Below are 20,590 nucleotides of genomic sequence, written 5' to 3' on the forward strand. Positions count from 1 at the left end.
GGTCCGAAGAATGCAAGGTCCTTGTACACCAACAGCGAATGGAGATATGTTGCATTTAGAGATTATCCTGCATCCCCCAATCAGGCTGCCGTCATTGATAAGCCGGGCCGGGTAGAGGCGCTCCCCGCAGTGTTGCAGTATCCACCGTGAGAGGCCCACTGCTATCAAGTCGCATCCTGCATTAAAGTCTGGGGTGCGATAGGAGATTCCCCACCGGGCCGGCGCTGATACGGTGGTATTGCAGCTCTCATATAGTGGTCAGCGCCCGGCCACGCGCAGTTCTCTTCGATACTTGCTATTCAACAATCAGCATCATGATGACAGAGACTGCTGGCCCCGCGCCAACTCGCCCTTCAACATGGGCTGCCGTCTACCGCGGCGTGCTGTTCCAGATGATCATGTTCGGGGCGTAAGTGTTCCAGTGCGTGCAGCTTGACGCTTGACGCTTGACTAACGTCTTGCAGCCTCTCGTTTGTGGGCCCTGCCATGGGTGATGCAGTGAGTTCTCCCAGTGCTACCACCTGCCATCCGACTAACACCTGCAGCTGTCGAACCTGGGCGGAGGCGGACTATCAACGCCGTGGCTGGCCAACATCGCCAACTGCCTGTCGTACGCCGGGAGCTTCTTGGTCACCATCCTCGGCGGGCCGCTGATCAACAAGATCGGCATCAAGTGGTCATGCTTCATCGCGGCGGCCGCCATGCCTCTGCAGGGCTCGGCCTTCTACGTGAGCGCGCGATACAATGTCGACTGGTACCTCTTGTTTGGCAACATCGTGCAGGGCATCACCGGCGGGTTCCTCTACGTGGGCGAGTCGACTGCCATGCTGTCCTACCCGCACCCGGACAAGCGAGGCCTGTAAGTTGCGTCTGCCGTCCAGAAAGAATCTTGCTGACCAGCCTTAGCTACTTGGGTAAGAAGGATACAACCGACTCGCATCATCCTTACTGACATATTCAGGCATCTGGTCCGCGATGCGCAGCAGTGGCAGCTTGCTCGGAGGCGCCATCAACTTCTCCAACAACCACAAGACATCCACGAGCGGAGGTACGTCAAGCATCAGCCGAGTTTCATGCCCCGACTAACACGTACAGGGGTGGCGTGGTCTACCTACATCATCTTCGTGGCCTTTGAGTGCACCGGTGTCTTCTTTGCGTTGCTGCTCTCCCCCACGAGAAAGGTGCGGCGTCACGATGGGAGCATGGTGCAGATGCCCGAGAAGCTCTCGTGGAAGCAGGAGTTCTCTGTCCTAGGAAGGGCTTTGCGGGATAAAAGGTACGTCAATTCGGTTGAATGTCATGGTTGCAACTCGGACTACTCGCAAGCAACTCTACCACACTTGATATCCCACTAACATCACAGATCCTCGCCATGTTCCTGCCGAGTTTCTTCAGCTTCTTCTACGGCGGCACCATGGGAACGTACTTGAGCCTGCACTTCTCTGTGCGATCCCGGGCCTTGTCCTCTCTTCTCGTCCGTAAGTATGGCGATTCCAAGGCCTCCTTCCACGTCCTGACTGTCCCAGCAATCTTCACCATCTCGTCCGTCCTCGCGTACGGCAAGCTTCTCGACGGAAACTGGGCCACCCAGAAACGTCGCGCGTACATCTGCTGCATGATGTGGATTCTGCCAATCGGCGCCGGCTTCATCTGGATCGGCACCGAGTACAGCCGCCTGGGCCCCAAGTCGTCGCTCGACTATGCCAAGTAAGTGACAAAGGCATTCTGAAGAGATCCCGACTAACGTCCTTGCAGCGACACGGGATCCTGGGCCCGAGCCTACATCCCGTATCTCATGGTGTTCGTGGCCGGCTACTGGACGCAGCTCTCGCTGTACTGGATTCTGGGCAACTTCTCTCTGGAAGTCGGGAGCAGTGCCCGCACGGGAGGTCTCTTCCGCGCCTTCGAGACCGCGGGACAGGCCGTATCGTATGGCCTGAGCTCTTCGGCCAGCGTCGGCGGGCTGATCCCATTCTACGTGAACTGCGGCTTGTTCGTCCTGGTTCTGCCTTGTATTTGGTGGCTCATCCGGCTTATGCCCGACGTGTCGCTGACGGTGGGCGTGGAACCAGAAGACCCTGCGGGCAAGGATGTTGAGGATGGCAAGACCAAAGATGTGGATGTCAAGAAGCTGTGATATTCTGGGTTAGGCGGTGCTGGACCGGCTCTCTGAGAGAATGTTGTATATAGATCATATTCGAAAAAGACTGCATTCTTCCGAGACCTGCGACCAAGAACATTGTGCCAGAGTCGGTATGACAGTCGTGCATATTGCCTGGAGATACATCTCACGTCGCATTCCTCTGATCTGTCTTCCTTCTCTTCAGCTCATTGCTTTCACTCTTCACGCCGGTCAACGCGAGGGATGTCTCACATAGATGCAGAGGAACATCGCCTCACCTTGCCGAGAGCAGAGATGGACATACGTGGACGGGACCTAGTTCACTCATGATGACACATCCGCTGCAACTTTGCCCCGATTCCAAGAAGCCAGATGGGCTAGCATGTGAATATACGGATTGGCAGTGAGCCTCTAGATTGTCAGGTACATTATGCATTCAGGTCAGATCTTCCCTGTGAAACTACACTGCCAAAGGAATCGACTCTACATGCAAGGCCTTCTCCGTACCTTTACAAGATGGTGCCCAGCTTGGTTCCTTACTATTTTGCTTGCACGGCGCTCGGCTCCTCTCATCATTACAGAACGGCTTGACGCTGCTCGCCTCGCATCCAGCTGTGAACCTCCTCCTGATCCCCTCGACTTCCGTGCTCTGGAGCCGGTCGACTCTCTCTTGTGTCGCCAGGAATGGCTTGGGTAGTGGCAACATGGCAGCACCGCTCGGCTCACTGTGCTCGAGACCAAGCGATTCCAGCACGAGCGTCGATATTGACGAAGTGGAAAGCAAGATGCGCGGCATGCCTGGGATTGTGTTAGCAGATGGCACTCGGAAATTTCAAGAGATTCCACTTACCATGCCCCGCGAAACCAGCAGTGATCCATTGGCCGGGATGCCGAGGAGCTGCCCCGACAAAAGGGAAACCATCTGCGCTCGTCGTCTCGACTGTGACGTGTTAGCAAACGAATCCGGGAACAATAGTTGGCAGGTACTCACTTCCAGCCCAGCAGCCGCCCTGGCTCTCAAGCTGGGTTTGCGCATCAGACTCGGGCCACGCCAACACATCCGAAGACGGCCAAGACCTAAAGAACTCGTCGGCTCCAGGAATCTGCTGGTCGTCGTCGTCTCGCAAAACGCAGTCGGATGGGCGATGCACCAGATACTGCCGTCCTCCGCCGAGGATGATGGCATTGTGCGGCGCCGGAAGCTGCAGGTGGTAGTTATTTACTGTGGAATCCCAATGCTGGGCGCCAGTGTGCTTGATGAACCCCGCTGGAGCCTTGATCGCTACCAGTGTCGACTTCTCCGGCAGTACCAGCTTCTTGTACTCCGGAAGCAGATGCGAGGACCACGCATTGGTCGCATGAACTACGGCGCGGGCACGCACGTTGCCTCGCTCGGTGCGGACTTGGATCCAGCCGTCACTGTCCCGCTCCGCTACCTGGACGACGGGGGTGTGTGCTTGAACGTTGAGATTTCCGCGCGCCAGGACGATTCGCAGGATCGCGTGGACAAACTTATATGGCCATCTGTGGAAGGTCAGCATTGCGTCTCACAATCTTTTGAGCAGAAAGACTCACACTTGACCGGCAGGATGCACGATCGCTGCGAGAGCCCCCTTCATCTGCGAAAAGTCTTCAGCTTCTGCCGCGTCGGCAATCACCCGGCACGCCTGGACCACTTCATTGTCGTCGCCGTGGTCCTTCCGCATGGCATCCAGAGCGCCCTTCAGCCGCGTCCAGGCCTCGTCCGTCATGGCCGCATCAAAGGTCTCGCCCAACTTGAGGCATATCTCCTCCGCGATGCCCTCTTCGGCAGCCAGCTCGGCAAATGCCGGGAGATGCGCCATCTCGTGCCTGATGAGTTCCATGGCTGTGTCTGCTCCAAACCTCTCTGACCAGACCGCATAGCGAGAATACGCATGAGGCCGCAGTTGTCCGCCTGAGTTATGATCAGCAACTGCACCACGAAGGCTTTCCCTGGATACCAACTTACCGTTACGGCCAGTCGCGCCACCGCAAATGTCTCGCGCCTCCAAGATGACCATCGTCGGTTGTTTGGCATGACCTCTCGTGTACTTGTCCAGCCAGTATGCGGTTGTGGCCCCTGAATATCCTCCACCAATAATGACCACATCTGCCGCCTCTGGGAGTTCCTTGGTGGAACGCAGATCACGGAGAGGCGAGTCAGCCGCCTCGATCCAGTAGGACTTGGTGGGATTGGTGCACGGGAGAACCATTTTGAGTGCTGGTGTTAGTCGCTGGACTGCCAGTCGCTGAAAATGTCAACTGCTGAAATGCCAAGGATGTAGCTGCTGGTGGCTGGCTTGGCGTTGGACTGGACTTGGCATTCAAAAGTTGAAGTGCTCCAATTGACGAACTACTCTTGAAAGCTGAGGAAATCCAACTTGGACATCCACTAATTGTAATCTGCGTGCATCTGTTCATGTCTTATCAGATCGGATTCGCCGCCACTAATGAAGTCATTACAGGGTGTAGCTGCGAACTCAGAACCGGCCCGGTACCGGCCCGGTCACCGCAGATGTCCGACGGGGCGACTGATTCGTATCTAATCGTCGGGTGCAGATTAAAGAACGCAAACCCCGACGGTGACAAAGGACTGCGGCAAGAGACTGCGAGATTGACACTGGCGCCATCACAACACTGCCGAGACCTTGACAAGCCGGCCTCATCTTGACAGCACCAGCTTCAAGTTCCCACCATGGCGAAACATGTCGTGTTTGACATCGTCGGCACTTGCGTGTCCTTTGACGCCTACTACGAGACCATCGAAAAAGTGATGGGCCCCAAGCTCAGGGAGCATTGCATCACGGCCAAACACTTCGGCTTCACGTGGCAGACGGCCGCGGAGCTCGAGTTCACTTTCCTTTCGGTGGCAGGCAGCTACTTGCCCTACAAGGACGTGATGCGCGGCCTGTTCTACCGCACCCTGTGGATGGCCGGGATCGCCGACCCGAAGTCCTTCGCGACGGACGAGGAGCGCGAGGCCTGCATCGAGGGCTACGCCAGCCTGCAGCTGCGGCCGGACTGCGGCGCGTGTTTTCAGAAACTACGGGACGCGGGTTTTACGGTGTGGTGCTTCACGACGGGCGACATCCAGCGGGTCAAGGGCTATTTCGACAGGGGCGGAGTGGACGTGCCGCTCGACAACGTGGTGAGCTGCGATGGGCTCGGCGTGGCCAAGCCGGCGCTGGCGGCATACGAGTCCGTGTGGGCGCGGCTGGGCAAGGATGACGTCAAATGGTTCGCGGCGGCGCACATGTGGGACGTGGCGGCGGCAACCAAGGTCGGGTTCCGGGGCGCGTGGTCCGCCGCGCTGGAGAAGGAGCCGTGCCTGGATGTGTTCCGGGACGCCAAGATGGAAGTGGTGGCAGGCTCGCTGGTGGAAATGGCAGACGCTATCATAAGCAAGTCCCAGAGTTGAACCTAGTGTCTGATGGAATACAAGCTACACAAATCAGCAGACTTGTTGCACCAATGCTACCTTGTCGTGCATGCCTCTAGTCTCTTAGCAATTCTATCTCTTGGCATATTCCCATCTCTCTCCATCAGCCGACTGGGCAGATCTGAACCGGCCCGGTCACATGATCATGTTATCCCCTCCCTCTCTCTTTCCCGTCCAGCCCCTACCCCTCTCACCGGGAGATCTCCGACCACACTATCTTCCGGGGTGCATCTGTGGGGAGATAAGATATCTGGTATCTGGGCCAGTGTGTGGGGGGATAAGGGTGCATGCTGATGGACTCCACCCAACCGCCGATCTATCCACCTGGCATGCTCTCTCCACTTCCGAGCCGGGGAGCGGAGATAACGAGTCACGTCGTGATCCAGGCCTTCGTGCATCGCATCTGAAGCAATCACCACCACCGGACATGACGATGGTCGATCGACCGGCGGCGAGAATCAGCAAGAGACGCGGCAACGTGGGTCCGCTCGAAAGACAGCGCGCCGTCCGGGCCTGTGCCGAATGCCGCCGGCTCAAGGAGAAATGCGAAGATGGGATGCCCTGCCGCAGATGCAGGGACCTGCGCCGACATTGCGAGTACAGCACCACGGCCGCGCCGGAACGGGCGAGCGCCGCGCAGGCAGACTGGTTGAAGACGCTGGTGGAGCGCTCGAGGTACATGGAGGCCATTCTCCAGCACCACATGCCGTCCCTGTCTCTGTCGACGGAGAGCCTCAAACGCGCGTCGGAGAATTTGTCGGGGTTGGCGAGTCCCGAAGAGCCCAGGCAGCCTTCCGTTCAGACTCCCGTCGTCGCGGAGAAAGAGGCATCTCCAGCGGCCGAAAGCCCCTTGGATGAAGTCTGCACGATCGATGTCATCAACGACGATGTCGCCCGTAAGTTGCTTCAGATGCAAGTCAGTGTTCTGGTGTACTGACCCCTGACAGATTACTCTGGAGAGCTCTCGCACTGGAACTTTAGCATGAGGGTCAAGCGAAACATCGACACCCTCATGGCCACTTCTCAGGTTCCTGTAGGTGCCATCTCTCTGCTGAGATTCTTCGTGGTGACTAATTAACTGAACATTCCGCAGCAGCTCGACAGACAAGAGCGCGTCCCCGAGTTTATTCGCGTGGACCAGCCACAATCTGATACGGCACTGATGGCCGACCTGCTCAAGGTACTCCCCCACGGCCAGTAGCCAGCTTCTTGGCCCACGTCTTCTTCACCCACGCGACAAGTTTCTACTTCTTCCTGGATCGACAGTGGGTCATTTCCACGCTCGACAGCCTGTACCAGAGCCCATCACGGCATGATTCCAAGAACATCGTTCCAGCCTGCGCTGTCACCATGGTGCTGGCCGTGGGGGCGCAATATGCCCATCTCGAGTCGCCCGACCGCAACCAGAGCAACACCAGCTGGGAGCTCGAGATCGGGTCCACCTTCTACCGCCATGTTGCACGTCTTCTCGCCGAAATGATTCATTCTGGCTCCCTCATCTCCGTCCAGGTCTGCCTCCTCCTTGGGTTATATTGCTTGCCACTGGATGCCTCGGGCCTGGGCTACATCTACTTGAACCTCGCCATGAAGCTGGCAATACAGAACGGCATGCATCGAAAGCCCGTGTCGGCAGTCCCAGATATACTCAAGGAGGAGACGCGATGTCGGCTATGGTGGACAGTCTACTGTCTCGAGAGGTGGGCTTCTTCCCCACTCGTCATGACTGAAACAAAACTGACATCTCCAGGAAAATCGGCATGTTCCATGGTCGCCCGTCAGCCATCTCACGCTCCAACTTTGACGCCAAGCTGCCCACAGATAGTCCCGAGTTCGCATCACTCAGCGGACCTGCTCACATGTCCACCTTCCTTGACGCCATACAGCTGACAAAGTATGCCGAGACTCTCCAGCGTGATCTGTAAGTGTTGCATGCTCCCTCTGGAATTGGACCATCTTCTGACAAACGCCAGGTTACTGCTCCGCAGTTCTCAAAGATCCGATGCCGGGAAAGTGATAAGCAACCTCAAGCAAACCAAAGCAGATTGTGCGCAATGGTGGACTTTGCGGAGGCCGACGGAAACATCCAGAATAGCTTTGCATGCGCGTCTCGAACATTGCCTTCTCGAGATGTTTGTTGGCCGTCCGTTCATCTTGACAGAAAAGGGGAGCATGGCGTCTCGAGATGGCGAACTGCGCACTACCGCAGCCCAGGAACGGCGTCCTCTTTCCTGGTCCTCACTGGTCCACGACTGCGTGTCGGCTGCCACCGAGGCCATCGAGATCTGCCACACCATGCGCACAGGTCCCATGAAGCTGACCAGATCGGCGTACGTCGAGTACAGCTCGTGCCGGGCGGCGATGCTCGTCCTCCTTGCATACAGCCTTCGCGACAGAACCAAAGAGCATGGGGCAGTGATGCAACGTGGCCTTGATGCGATTCGTGACATGGCCTACTCGGGAGGAGACTCGGCCAGATCTGAAGTCCAACTCATCGAGACACTCGAGGCCGCCTTGCAACACATGAACGCATTCACTTCGCCGGCGCAGTACACGCCACAGACACCTCAGACGACCCCCGAAGAAGGCTATGAGGGGTTCATGACCTGGTACTTGAACCGCGCCGCAAGCTCAAGCACCGCCACACACCAAGCTACCCCCGTGGCTGACCATCCGTCAGTAGGGACATCTTCAACACAGGGTGAGCTGCCGACACTGGTCGGGGATGGAGATGATCTCTTTTTCGGACAAACATTTTCCTACCCGGACCAAGTCTCTGCGTTCTTCGGGACAAGCTACGGCGAAGAGGGCATCCCCGAGAGGAGCTTGATGGACAGCCTGGGATTGATGTCAGACGTGCCTTACAATCAGATGAATTGACCATGGTTACAGTTTGTGTATTGTCATATCTACGTACGTCTCTCATATCTTGCTGCGCAACTGAGACCCTTCTGTGACTGAGCGCCAGAGCGTGAGTGAGGAGTGCTCCTGAGAACTACCCCATCGTTCGGCATCCGTCTGGTACGGAACTGGCACCGCATGCTGCTTGTCAACCTTGCCGTTGAGGAGTAGCAGAGCGATGTGCTTGGCGGAATGGAAGATTTGCGGCATGCCATGGCCAGTGAAGCCGGCGCAGATGTAGCTCCCCGGTTTCGCGGGAACCTCGCCCACGTAGGGGAAGCCGTCCGCTGAGTAACCCATGATGCCAGTCCAGACCTGCTCCGTTTGTGTGTTGGTGTTCTCCCAACCAAGAAAGTTTCGCTGCATGTAACCGTCGAAATAGTGGCGCGCCGGCTCGATCAGCGTGCTGTCGTCATCCACGTTGAACCAAGACTCGAGGTTCTTGAAGTAGTCTCTCCGGGCGCCACCGACCACGATGCTGCCATCTGGGCGTGGAACAAGGTAGTCGTACTCGAAGTCGTTGAATCGCAACATGTAGCTGTCCGAGATCGGAGGCTGAGGCCCTTGGCCCTGGAGATGGGCGCATATCCCGCGCACTGGGACGATTCTATCACGCAGCTCAGGCAGGAGCCCCGAACTGTAGCCATTGGTGGCGTGCACGATCTTCGCAGCCGTCATGGAGCCTCTTGATGTCGTGACTCTCCATCCTTCTCCGTCTCCTTGGGGCAGCACTGATGTCACCGGCGTCATGGTTTGAAGATTAACTCCCTGCGAAACACAGGTCTCCAACATCTGACATACCAAGCGGTAAGGCCAGAGTCGCGCCGCTTTGTACTTGTGGCATGACTTGGCGCCACGAATTCCCGAGACCTTGTGCTCGTTAGCGATCTCACTGTTCAGGGACTTCCTGTTTGCTAAGGAGTCGAAAGTATACTTACTCGCTCTGCTTCAAGGCCGGTGGTGCGTTCGATGGTTTGTGCTGTTGAGATTCCCGCTGCCACCGCCTTTCTCAAAGCCTGGCCCGTCTTGAAGCTTCCGGCATTATCCAGGCAGACATCGCTGACCATGGTCTCCTCAAAGTCGCAGTCGATACCGCTGGATTGGATCAGGTCCTGAACATCCTGCACCTGACGAGCCTCAAAGGACGCCACATGCTCGGCGACCTTTTTGCCGTGCGTCTCCAGAATTCGCGCAGCCCGCAAGTACGGATCCGGTTTTAGGTGGCCGCCTAGGTTGATCAATTAGTGACAGACTCTCTGAGTGATGCACGGAAGTCAAGCGCACCATTGCGCCCGGTCGCTCCCGAACAAGCCTGGCGGGCCTCCAAGATCGCAATGGACGGAGCCGAGTGTCCTTGGCGCTTGCTCTCTGTCAGAAGGTGGTGCGCAATCGAAGTACCGCAGTAGCCCGCGCCGATGATGACGACGTCAGCGTGCGCCGGCAGGTCTTTGGTGCTGCTGTGGGTGTCGATTGGGAGGGTGGTCGATCTCCAGTAAGAAGTTGTGGCCTTGGCCGAAGGGAATGGCCTCGGAGTTGACATGGTAGAGGTTGCTTCAAATTTGCATCAGTTGGTCTTGGGGTGGGCTCACAACAGTTGGTTATTGATAGGGTCACTGATCGTGAGTTTCGATGTCGTCAAGCCGGGCCGGTCGGGTCCACCTCTGCACGCGCCATCAAGGTATCGCTGGGTCTCCCTTCTCCAGCCAGCCGGGCCGGCTGCAACACCGAAGATGCAGACCAGATTGCTACGCGTACGAGTAGACTCATTGAAGGATTAGCTATCGATGAGGTGACTTTTCGCTGTCGCGATTTCGGATCCAGTGTGAACTGAACTTTGGAGTGCAGTGGGGGCAGATTATGGTGGTAGCGGCGAATGCGGCGGATATTTCCGGCGAGCTTGTTGGGGTCGTCCCGCAAAAGCGTCGTGCGCCCGCATCTAACTCCTTGCCTCTCCCCTAGGTCTCCTTGGCATCATCGTGAGCTGTGGCCTCTTCTGATCTTATGGCAATCATATACGTGGATGTTTTAGTTGAGGATAGTCACCGAGCCGTCTGTGATAGCTGAACATGAATCGAATCCGGTAAGAAGCACTTAGTGGTTGGCAATGTCTGCCCAATTCTGCCCCCTTTATCATCGCCGACGCCGCCTGATCCGTATCTCTGGCCCCTTTTGCCTCAGGAAGAAAGGACAGCGCACCCACCATTCCTTGGTCGGGTCGACCAGTTCCATATCGTACAGCATAATCAGGGTCGCCGCCACTTTGTACACTTGCAGCAGCCCCAAGTGCTTCCCCAGACACACTCTCGATCCGGCGCCGAACGTCAGATCCGCACTGTTCATCGCCCTAAGTCTTACCGCGTAGGCCTCCTCCGTCTCGATTTCCTGCTCGTCACGACGTAACCACCGCTCCGGCCGAAACTCGTCAGCGTCGAGACCCCAAACCTCCTGGTTCCTGCCCAAGACATACGGGTTCATGCCCACGCTCGTCCCTGGTGGCACCACGCCCAAGCCGCCGGGCAGCTCGAGGCCCCCGGTGGGGACATATCGCGGCAGGACCATGGCCACGCCTGGATGCATCCGCAGCGCCTCGCGGACCACGGCCTCCAGATACGGGACCTGAGCCCGGACTTCCGCATAGGACAACACCCCTCGGCAGTAGAGTCCAAGGCTGGAAAGGCAGCCCGAACCGAGGTTACCAGCTTTTGCCAAACCCCGGGGTCCGCAGCGCGTAGTAGAGCACCGCCTTGATGGCGATGGCGGTAGTGTCGGCGCCCGCCAACATGTTGATGGCCAAGTAACTGACGACTTGGCAGCGGTCGACCACATCCGGATGCTCGTTCTGCGCCTCGAGGAACTTGTCTAGGAAGTCTCGCTGATGAGTGCTGTGGCCATCGCGACCTGCATAGCGCTCTTCCAAATACTTGAGTGTTGACCCCAACAGTGCTGTTGCCCCCGCCACGGGAATCAGGGGGTTCTTGTCGATCAGACGGTCGAGCCAGGGGATTTGACTCACGCTCGCAAGGTAGTCGGCGCCCTTGTTTGACAGCCAGATGTGCCCGTCAAAGTCATGGCCCGCTTGTAAGTAGCCGAAGTGCTTGCTGAAGGTGATCTGACCAATCACATCCCAGGTGTCTGCAGTTCCTCTCAGGAAAGACGGTCGGTCAGTTTTCTTTTGATCTTAAACAAGCAGACAGGGGCAGGTGGTTGGGTCGGGCCATGGTCCGGGCTTGTTCCCAGAGAGTCCCACCAAAAAGAAACAGACGGGACGGGACGGGATGGGAAAAGAAATCAAGTGGGAGGGCAAGGGGGTAGGCACATGGACAGAGAGGCTGGAGAGCTTTGAGCTTACACATCTTGATCCACTGGCCAATGACGAATCCCGAGCTGAAGAGCTCACTCGTTCCTTCCCCATCATTAGCAGACATGTATCGTTCCTCGAGCCTCCGACAGAGCAGCCGAATGGTCTCGTCGACGTGAGGCTCGAGCGTGAGGACGCCGGCGGGCGAGTAGTGCTTGGCTACCGGCCGTTTCTGGCGCGCGTGCTCGGCGGGGTCCTGCAGGCTGAACAGGTTGAAGACGACGCGACCGTCCATGACGTTGGAGGCGGGCGGGTAAAACTCGGTCTTGCGCCACCGCCCGTCGGACGAATAGACGGTCTTGATGAGCCCCGGCAGGTCCAGGTCCAGGTTGTTGGGTCCTGTCCGCACCACGGGCCCGTACTTCTGGTGCGCCCGCAGATTGACGAGGTGCATGTCACCACGCAGCGTGTGGTAGAAGCGCCATAGGTTGGTCCATCCTGGGCAAACCTCGGGTCAGTCCTATCCGGTATTTGCTATCAAGCAGGTATATCTAGCATGGGCGCAACCACATGGTGAAGGCAGGCCAGCAGCAAGTATACCCTACGAGATGACAAAACTCAGGGCTGAAAGAGAAGAAAACAAAGAGACTGGGATGCATGGCAACGTACTGGCTAGGAACGGCCCGGGGAATTGGCGGAGTGGGGACCTGCAGTGTGACAAGACAGTCCAGCCGGCGTGGGTGGCTATGAATAGCACAAGAGCCCAGAGAAGGGTACTGCTGCTGGCGACGGAGGACGACATGTCAGGGGTGGGATTTGTCTTGTGAAACTAGCATCAGTTCGTGTTTTCGTCGGCTTGCAGTCTGCAGTTGAAATGTCGGAACCGGGTACTCGAATAAGCAGGATCTTGAATAGGAGGGTGGCTCGGGGAGAACAGCGGGCGAGAATTACGAGATCAATCATGCATAAATGTCTTGTTTGGCTGCCCGCTTCCAGCCTCAAATCGCGTGTTCAGCGGTTGGCCGTCGAGTCGCGGGTGGTATTTGCTTATTCTCGTGGAAAACGACGTGTCACCAAATCTGCATTCCAAACCCCTGTCTGCATCTACCCCGGACCCAGTGGCCGCTCTCGCCGCGCATCAGCGATCCGACATGCACTTGTGTTTTCGACAAGATCCAAAATCCCCTGCTTTCGACATCCCGCGTTTGCCCTCATGCTCGGAAGACTTGATTTGCGTGGCCAGCCATTATGATTTGGACCTGATGCAGCTGACATTGTGATGTGTTCTCGCCAGTCGGCCTTTAGACTCGAGACAATCTGAGATGTGACAAGTGCCGCCCGCATGTTTGAGACCTCATTCTCCGCCCCCTCGAGGCGGAACGGGCGTCTCTTTGCTATGTTATTAGCCCGCAAGTTCCAGGCCAGGAGAACTGAACTGCTCTTCACCGTCCCTGCCATTCAGTTCATACTCGGCCGCCAGTCATGGCAATGGAGGTCACGCCTATAGGCACCATCGGCGGCGAGGGACACTGGCTGCTCGCCATTTCGTGGGCTACTACGGGCGCGGCCGCCCTCTGCTTCTTCCTTCGGCTTTACACGCGGCTTGTGGTAGTCAAGTCTTACGGCTGGGACGATACCATCTACAATGCTTCTTTCGTAAGTAGTCGAGACCCGGCTTGTCATGGCAGGCACCCAACGTCGCTAATCAACACAACCCCCCTCCCGTCACAGATTCTACTGCTGGCCTGCACCATCATGGTGCACGTCTCGACCCTGTACGGCCTCGGCCAAAACCAAGACGCCATCTGGGAAGACAGCCACGACCGGCTGACCAAGTGCCTGCTATACCTCATCATCGCGCAAATCTTCGGCGTCTCGACCATGGGCACGGCAAAGGTATCCTTAGGTCTCTTGTTGCTGCGCCTCGTCACCAAGCGCTGGCATCGTTGGGCTATCTGGGCTGCCATCGGTCTCCTCTTTGTGGATACGGCCGTCTGTGCCTTTGCTTTCGCCTTTCAGTGCACCCCGCCGGCGTTCCTGTGGGACAAGACCATCGCCAGCGGAAGGTGCCCGCTGCCCATCACGCCCTTCGCCATAGCGTTGGGCGCGGGGTGCGTCGCTGCCGATCTGTTCTTCGCCGTGTTCCCCTGGCTCTTCGTGTGGCAGCTCAACCGACCCTTCCAGGAGCGCCTGATTATCGCCGTGGCCATGAGCCTGGGAATCGCTGCCGCCGCCTGCGGTGTCAAGCGCACCATTGGACTCGGGGGTTTGCAGAGTGCCAACTACACCATCGACGCCGTCCCGACGTGCGCCTGGTCCATCGCCGAGCTCGCCATCACGCTCGTATGCATCGCGATTCCCGTCTGCCTGCCGCTTCTGAAGCAGATACTCGGCCCCGGCAGTGTTCTTTCACCGGCGGGCAGCGGCGCTTCTGATAGGAAGCATCAGGGTGGCGGCCCAGGTGGCGTGTTTGGGGTGCGGACCATTGGCGGCGGCAGCATGCCAGGGTATAAGCCGAGTAGTTGGCCTCGCGTGAGTCGATGCCATGGTGCTGATGAGAGTGAGCTTTCGCTCCGGGGACGTTCACTGTCGCGGACAGAAAGAATCACTTTTGTCAATGCCAAAGATGTAGAGGTAAACGCTGGTTAAGTTTATTTACATAATGAGATGATTATCTTCGCGTCTTACGACACTCGAACAAGTAGTTTGCTATATAGGTCCTTGGCGAGTCAGGCAATGGCAAAAGGCTCGAAACAAGCCTTACAGAGACCAGAGCATAGCAACCAAGGTTGTTACAGCAACAAGGGGAGCATAGGAAACCAGGGCAGCTGCACTCTGGTCGTCCTCCTTCACCTCGACGTCCTCAATCACTTTGACACAGGTCATCTGGGAGGTGGTGGTTTGGTTGTTCTCGAAGAACACGGTCAGGACGGGCGTCACCCCGAACATGATCTGGTTCAGGGCCTCGGAGTCGTAGCCACCCTAGCGAAGCGAGACTAGTTAGTGAGGGACAGACTGCAGCAGCCTCAGAGTACTATACTCACCTTAACCGTGAAGTCGGCGATCACAGCCAGACCGTCATTCTTGGGGAGGACGGGCCAGCAGTCAGACGAGCCGTTCTGGGCCTCGGTGATGGGCGAGAGGTCCGATAGCGAATTGATGCTGTAGGGGCCGAGGCCCTGCTCGTTCTCCAGCATCTCGGCACAGCCCGTCACCGGGGGTCTCGCAGGGCTTGCTCGACCGACGAGCACGAGGAGTTGCCGCTGAGGTTGCGCAGGCGCTCCGTGAGATTTTCGATGCAGCCGCGGCTGATACTGTCGGCGCAGGTGCCCTGGGTCGTCTTCCGGTTGCCGTCGGCACTGAAGGGCGGCGCGACGCCCTGGAATACGACAGCACAGCCGTTCAGATCTTGGAGCTGCACATCGGCAGGCGTTCCCAGGTAGTAGACCGACTTGAAATGGCGGTCCTCGCGCTTTTCGTCGTTGTGATCGTCGTCGGGCCCTTCGGCCTGCACCTGGACCCCTTTGACAATGGTGAGCCCCTCGAGGGCCTGCGGGGCGTCGGCAATGCGGGTGAGGCCCACGCCGTTGAATTTGTCGTCCGTCACAGTGCAGGTGTAGTCCTTGCCGTCGGTCATGGGGCAGGACACGTCCTTGCAACCAGCCAGGGTGGCCGGCAGGTCTTGGGCGGCGGCCGTGGGCAAGAGAGCCACGGGGAGACAGCCGAGGGCAAACACGGAAGCAAAGGTGTAGTAGTACATGGCGGCGAGTTGCAGCGGCGATACGTTGTTGTAAATGCTCTGAGGATGAGACTATGATGAGGTCTACGTGAATGGTAACTGCGAGATGAAGTGGGCATTGGAACTGCTCCTCCGGGGAGTGTCGAACTACAGCCTGGCGGCCCTCATGCTTACATAGAACGAATCAGTCAGACAAACATCAACCTTGGCAGTGATGTCATCATATTCCTACGACATTGGGCCTCGTTTGATTATGAATGGCCAACAACGGGTGCCAAGCCAGGCAATTGACTTGATGGCCTGAGCCGGGCCCGTTGTCGTGGCGTGTAAGCCCGGCGGCTGCATCTTCACGGCAAACCGGCACTCCACTGCAACCCCGTGTCAGCCGCCAAGGAGTATTTTACGCCAGCGAAGGATTATCAACCTTGCACAATCCGGAGCCCCTGGAACGCTCGACACACATGACAGGAGGTAATACAGCCGATTGGATGTTGGCCACCGAGTTGTTGCCATGTTGTAACGCGTGTTGTCTGGCGATATTACCTATAGCTGCTGTCACATATCAACACACATGTCAAGCGATATATCAAGATTCTGCCAATTTCAGGCTTCAGCCCAATCGCAGGATTTCCTTCTTTTTAAAGGCTTTACTAAATATAGGACAATATCGGCAGCTCGGGGTTGGTCGAAAGTCCAGCTCCCCAAGCTCGCGTTACCTGGCCACAACAAGCGAGAGATTTATCACTATCTCAGAGACACGCGCCTCAGAGTAGGTATTCAGGGAACGTCACGCCTCTATAACGGATGGGCTGGTTATCAGTGCTTATCTGAGATAGGGGGCTATTGGGAGCATACTCACCAGCCATGAATGAGAACGCTTTCAGCGGGGACTTTCCAACCATAGTCAGTCGGCTCTTTTATGAGCCCTCACGAGTTCCACAGTACGTGTGGATTCACGATCCTTTGAAAAGTCGTAGCCCCACCAAGTGTAAGATCATGATCATGTTCACCTGATTGTCGACGATGTTGTCGATCGTCGCTCCGAGGCGATGGGTGAACATGTGGCCAAGGCTGCGTCTAACTATCAGCCAGGAAGCCTCATCATTACGCCCAGCAAGTCAGCGTCGTATCAACGGTCATTGTCGTAGCCTACACCGAATCCGAGCTGAGTTTCTCAGGCTTTGTTGCCCAACCTAATAAGCAAATACCACTCACACTCTCTCCGATCATGATGGACAGCCCGGCAAATCGGCAAACACCAGAGGCCGCGTCTGGCCGACAGCTCCGTCGGTGAGGCTTTTCATGCTGACCATTTTCGTAAAGGACATCACGAAGGATTCAGTTGGCGTGACTTTTCGATGTGTGAGAAATTTGGCCTATTCTGGAAATACAGTCGCCAAACTGAGCAAGAGGCCTTAACAGCAAGTTGGGAATGGGCTTCGCTAACAAGAATCAGTCAGGTGAGACGCAGTCAGGTCAGTCGGCCGTAAGATCAGGAGCAGCAGCCCAGCATCACGACGATGTATAAAAGGGCTACGAAGGAACGGAGAGTTGGTGGAAAAAGAAAACTACCATCGTCGCTTGGATCACCAGCTTTACTCTAATCAACTCGAACAAGCCCCCAATCTCACTTTCACACACATTCTCTCAGTTGCCACGCAATGGCTGTCAACGCTATCGGTGTCATTTCCGGAATCCTAACCATCGTAGGGTTCCTGGATGACAACTTCGGGTCGGGTGACGTCTCCGGCTCCACCATACGAGTCGCTGTCGGCTTGGAGGGTCGCGATGGCGAGCCCCGACCGACACCGGTGGTGATCTACCGGATATGTAAGTGCAGCCCTGCCCATATGTCGCACGGGAGAAAGCGTCAGATGATACATGAAGTGCTACCTAAAGGAAGGAGAGAAAAGAACCAAAAAAAGGGCACTACGGTGCTAATAAATACACGAATGGAATGTCTGGCGTAGCGCGCTAGGCGCGTCAAGGGGCTAACCCCTATCTCCATCCTGCTGCGACACCATACTTACTCCATGTACACCGTACCATTGGAATAGTCAAACGTGGAACACTCAAACATGGAATAGTCAGACATGGAATAGTCAGACATGGAATAGTCAGACATGGAATAGTCAGACATATTTGACGTATTACCCCAGCTAACATGAATAATCCGGACAGCCGCGTGTGGAATAACAACGGCGTCTTCACTGGAATCACCGCCGACCCGGGCTCAGTGGGCGCGGGCAACGTCGGCTCAGTCGAAGTCAGCCACGACAACCAGAACGTGTACTCGCTCTTCTCGGCCAACAACGACGCCATCTGCGTCGCGTGGGTGACAGTGGAAAACAGCGACGACCGCGGCGGCAACAAGTACGCCGTCAGCGGCGATTACGGCAAGGAGTGCGGCGGCACGTGGTACGCGTCGGGCATGTTCCCGACCTCGGACACCGAGTACGAACCCCCTGCTTCTGGATCGACGGCGACGGCGACCAGCCCAAGACAGGCTTCCAGGTGCGCTGGCCGGCCTTCTCGGGCGACGCCTTCGACGAGAACGACACGGACCCGCAGAAGTTCTGCAACGACATCGACTTTGGGCTCCGCGAGGAGGACGACCCCAACACCATCAACTTCTGGACCCGCAAGGTGCGCAAGACCAAGACCAAGCGCGTGGCCGCCGCCCCGGCCCGCGCGCAGTGGATGGCCAGCCAGCTGGTCATCAGTGACGCCAAGACCAACTCGGCTCTCGAACTCTGCGGCTCCGCCACCTCCCTGGGCCCCGACTTTGCCCACACCGGCGAAGGCAAGTTCTGTGACATGGGCGACAAGAAGCTGTACGGACTCTGCGGTGATGGCGTCTCCGACGACTGCTTCGACCTCGAGGCTCGCGCCCTGGCTCCCAAGAGCGTCCGCCGTGGCGGCGTTCTGCCTCGCCTGGTCTCGCCCTACGCACTTGTTCGCGACTGGCGTAAGAACGAAACTGCTAGTCACTAGGGGCTTAGAGTTACGGCTCCGTGGTATTTCTTTCGTCCGAGCTAGAAATTTGTGGGAATTACTTTTTCAACTAGGAGGGAGAGGCCCTTCGAACTGGGTTGTAATACGGGAAACAGGACTATCATTCAAACCAAACCTCGCGCTTTCGATTGAAGCACATATCGCTCATTAAAGTACTTTCAATAAAGGCAGTGGATCCCTGGCCTCGAGCATTGCTCTCGTCTGACAGTGTTTCGAGACACGAGACATTCAAAACTGGGTGTACATTCCTCTGCAGGCAAGGCCCACGATGTTTACATGTGATGAAGGTGAATGTACAATCCATTGTGTCAGCTAGCTATCTGTATCTGCCGCGGCAACTGCCCAGCTGGTATCATCAATCCTTGCGTCTACATAAACCCTTGACGCCGTCCATAGTATGTGCAAAGCCAGAAACGCCAAAGTAAAGCAGTCATCAACTTGTCTCGTCTAGTGTCATTCCCAAGTGGCAACCCTTGGGATCATCGAATACTTCCTCAGATGTCAAGTGTTTCCTTGGGTGTCACTCGCCTAGGCCCCGCGAGGCTTGGCCTTTGCTTGGCCTTCTCCTTCTTGTCCTCCTTGAGCTTCTTCTTCTTGGCCTCGTTCTGCTCCTCGAGCTTGCGCTTGTGTGCCGTCTTCTCGGCCTCCGTCTTGGGAATCGGCTTGAAGAAGCCCTCCAGCCTGGCCTGCTGCGAGCTCTTGGAGCTCTTCTCGAGCCGGGCCGCGCCGCCCCTCACGCGATCCTCCGAGAAGCCCTTCTCGGTCACGAGGAAGTTGACCAGCCCTTCAACGTCGGGCTTCTCCCACTTGAAGTCGCAGAGCGGGTCGTCGGCGGCACGGACGTCGGGGTGGAAGAAGAGCTCGCGGGCGTCGGCAAAGGGCCAGTCCTCGGGGATGGTGTACTTTCCGGACTCCTTCATCCATTCGACAATCTTCTCGAGGGTGCCGTGTTCGCGGATCAGCTTCAGGGCGGTCGAGGGTCCGACCTTGGGGACCGGGTCGAGGTAATCGCAGCCGAGCAGGATACACAGATCGACGAACTAGGGGTGTGTTAGTGATTGCTGTACGGGCAGGACGTGAAGATGTATGCGTGAAGTGTTGACTGACCTGCTTGCGCTCCATGCCGAGACCTTCGAGCACCTTCTCGAGGTGGATCTCCTGTACGGGCTCTTTTCGTTGTTCGCTGTAGGTCATGTGGCGCAGGAGGATGGGGCTGTCGAAGCAGAGGGTATCCATGTCCTCACTGGCGGCGGCGTAGACCTTGCCGGCGCGGGCGAGGACGGCGCACTGGGCCTCGGCCTCGGTGGGGGCGATGATGATGTAGGGGATGCCCATGAGCTTGAGCAGGCGCTGGCACTCCTCGTTGTGCTCGCGGGAGACGCGGACGGTGCGGCGCGAGAACTTCTCGACGTCCTCGGCGGTACCGGTCTCCTTGGCCTCCTCCATGCCCTCGTTGGCCTCGGCCTTGCGCTGGAAGCGCTTGGCGAGCTCGCCCGACTTGAGCTTGGGGGCTTGCCGTCGAAGACGTAGAGGGGCTTGATGCCGTTGTCGACCATCCGCAGGGTGCGGTAGAACATGCCCATGAGGTGGGAGGTGGTCTGGCCTTCTTCGTTCATGAGCTGTTGGCCTTCGGATCGGACGGCGATGAGGAAGCTGTAGATGCTCATCGAACTGGGGAGTCGGGGATTAGCGAGGAAGAGGAAGGAAGTAGCGAGGGATACGAACGCGTCCTGTTGTAGTGTTGTGTTAGCTCTGGCAGCGATTGAGGAGGGATTGGATTGGATTGAATGGGGGTACTCACGATAGCCACCTTGCGACCGAATTGGTTCTTGATGTCGCCTTCCTTGATGGCGTCGGGCGCCTCATCCTTGATGATGGAGAAGAGCTGCTTGATACCCATCTTGGCTGGAGGATGATTGATCGGGAGGCGAGTGCTTGGAATTGAGGGTTGCTGTTCCAACTGTACGGCAGCAGTTGCTGTCGGCTTTCTGCTGCGTGATGTCACGAAGGGAACAGGCAGAACGCGCCAGGTTTGCCAATCAATTAAACCTTTCGAGG

At 57.2% G+C, this 20,590-nt stretch overlaps 11 protein-coding genes across 11 annotated transcripts; 5 read left to right on the plus strand and 6 right to left on the minus strand.

Annotated features, from left to right (window-relative positions):
- Window positions 1-314: 314 nt before the first annotated feature.
- On the plus strand, window positions 315-2,137 carry PG997_002479 (uncharacterized protein; the record flags this gene model as incomplete). Its single annotated transcript, XM_066806794.1, has 8 exons — window positions 315-409; window positions 465-498; window positions 546-859; window positions 907-914; window positions 962-1,048; window positions 1,096-1,276; window positions 1,327-1,707; window positions 1,756-2,137. 8 exons carry the CDS (start codon window positions 315-317, stop codon window positions 2,135-2,137), a joined length of 1,482 nt encoding a protein of 493 aa, XP_066670412.1.
- Window positions 2,138-3,072: 935 nt separating this feature from the next.
- On the minus strand, window positions 3,073-3,663 carry PG997_002480 (nucleotide-binding domain-containing protein; the record flags this gene model as incomplete). The annotated part of the gene is made up of 1 exon (XM_066806795.1): window positions 3,073-3,663. The coding sequence occupies one exon, from the start codon at window positions 3,661-3,663 to the stop codon at window positions 3,073-3,075; it is 591 nt and encodes a 196-aa protein (XP_066670413.1).
- Window positions 3,664-3,693: 30 nt separating this feature from the next.
- On the minus strand, window positions 3,694-4,356 carry PG997_002481 (FAD dependent oxidoreductase; the record flags this gene model as incomplete). Its single annotated transcript, XM_066806796.1, has 1 exon — window positions 3,694-4,356. The coding sequence occupies one exon, from the start codon at window positions 4,354-4,356 to the stop codon at window positions 3,694-3,696; it is 663 nt and encodes a 220-aa protein (XP_066670414.1).
- A 482-nt stretch (window positions 4,357-4,838) lies between these two features.
- PG997_002482 (uncharacterized protein) lies at window positions 4,839-5,561 on the plus strand (the record flags this gene model as incomplete). The annotated part of the gene is made up of 1 exon (XM_066806797.1): window positions 4,839-5,561. One exon carries the CDS (start codon window positions 4,839-4,841, stop codon window positions 5,559-5,561), a length of 723 nt encoding a protein of 240 aa, XP_066670415.1.
- A 454-nt stretch (window positions 5,562-6,015) lies between these two features.
- Window positions 6,016-8,459, plus strand: PG997_002483 (fungal-specific transcription factor domain-containing protein; the record flags this gene model as incomplete). Its single annotated transcript, XM_066806798.1, has 6 exons — window positions 6,016-6,478; window positions 6,530-6,615; window positions 6,676-6,762; window positions 6,849-7,279; window positions 7,330-7,500; window positions 7,553-8,459. The coding sequence occupies 6 exons, from the start codon at window positions 6,016-6,018 to the stop codon at window positions 8,457-8,459; spliced, it is 2,145 nt and encodes a 714-aa protein (XP_066670416.1).
- A 42-nt stretch (window positions 8,460-8,501) lies between these two features.
- PG997_002484 (uncharacterized protein) lies at window positions 8,502-10,020 on the minus strand (the record flags this gene model as incomplete). Its single annotated transcript, XM_066806799.1, has 3 exons — window positions 8,502-9,383; window positions 9,419-9,708; window positions 9,765-10,020. The coding sequence occupies 3 exons, from the start codon at window positions 10,018-10,020 to the stop codon at window positions 8,502-8,504; spliced, it is 1,428 nt and encodes a 475-aa protein (XP_066670417.1).
- A 590-nt stretch (window positions 10,021-10,610) lies between these two features.
- On the minus strand, window positions 10,611-12,607 carry PG997_002485 (uncharacterized protein; the record flags this gene model as incomplete). Its single annotated transcript, XM_066806800.1, has 4 exons — window positions 10,611-11,148; window positions 11,192-11,612; window positions 11,797-12,276; window positions 12,448-12,607. Coding segments are annotated over 4 exons (1,599 nt in total), but the record flags the coding sequence as incomplete, so codon positions are not given.
- A 653-nt stretch (window positions 12,608-13,260) lies between these two features.
- On the plus strand, window positions 13,261-14,427 carry PG997_002486 (uncharacterized protein; the record flags this gene model as incomplete). The annotated part of the gene is made up of 1 exon (XM_066806801.1): window positions 13,261-14,427. One exon carries the CDS (start codon window positions 13,261-13,263, stop codon window positions 14,425-14,427), a length of 1,167 nt encoding a protein of 388 aa, XP_066670419.1.
- A 111-nt stretch (window positions 14,428-14,538) lies between these two features.
- On the minus strand, window positions 14,539-15,538 carry PG997_002487 (uncharacterized protein; the record flags this gene model as incomplete). The annotated part of the gene is made up of 3 exons (XM_066806802.1): window positions 14,539-14,760; window positions 14,823-14,957; window positions 15,020-15,538. 3 exons carry the CDS (start codon window positions 15,536-15,538, stop codon window positions 14,539-14,541), a joined length of 876 nt encoding a protein of 291 aa, XP_066670420.1.
- Window positions 15,539-17,681: 2,143 nt separating this feature from the next.
- PG997_002488 (uncharacterized protein) lies at window positions 17,682-18,511 on the plus strand (the record flags this gene model as incomplete). Its single annotated transcript, XM_066806803.1, has 2 exons — window positions 17,682-17,897; window positions 18,032-18,511. 2 exons carry the CDS (start codon window positions 17,682-17,684, stop codon window positions 18,509-18,511), a joined length of 696 nt encoding a protein of 231 aa, XP_066670421.1.
- A 515-nt stretch (window positions 18,512-19,026) lies between these two features.
- On the minus strand, window positions 19,027-20,432 carry PG997_002489 (DNA-repair protein rad2; the record flags this gene model as incomplete). Its single annotated transcript, XM_066806804.1, has 4 exons — window positions 19,027-19,572; window positions 19,640-20,035; window positions 20,059-20,203; window positions 20,254-20,432. The coding sequence occupies 4 exons, from the start codon at window positions 20,430-20,432 to the stop codon at window positions 19,027-19,029; spliced, it is 1,266 nt and encodes a 421-aa protein (XP_066670422.1).
- Window positions 20,433-20,590: the final 158 nt, after the last annotated feature.

The sequence above is a fragment of the Apiospora hydei genome, assembly GCF_038363865.1.
Source record: "Apiospora hydei strain CBS 114990 chromosome Unknown utg000004l_segment0_segment0, whole genome shotgun sequence".
NCBI lineage: Eukaryota > Fungi > Ascomycota > Sordariomycetes > Amphisphaeriales > Apiosporaceae > Apiospora > Apiospora hydei.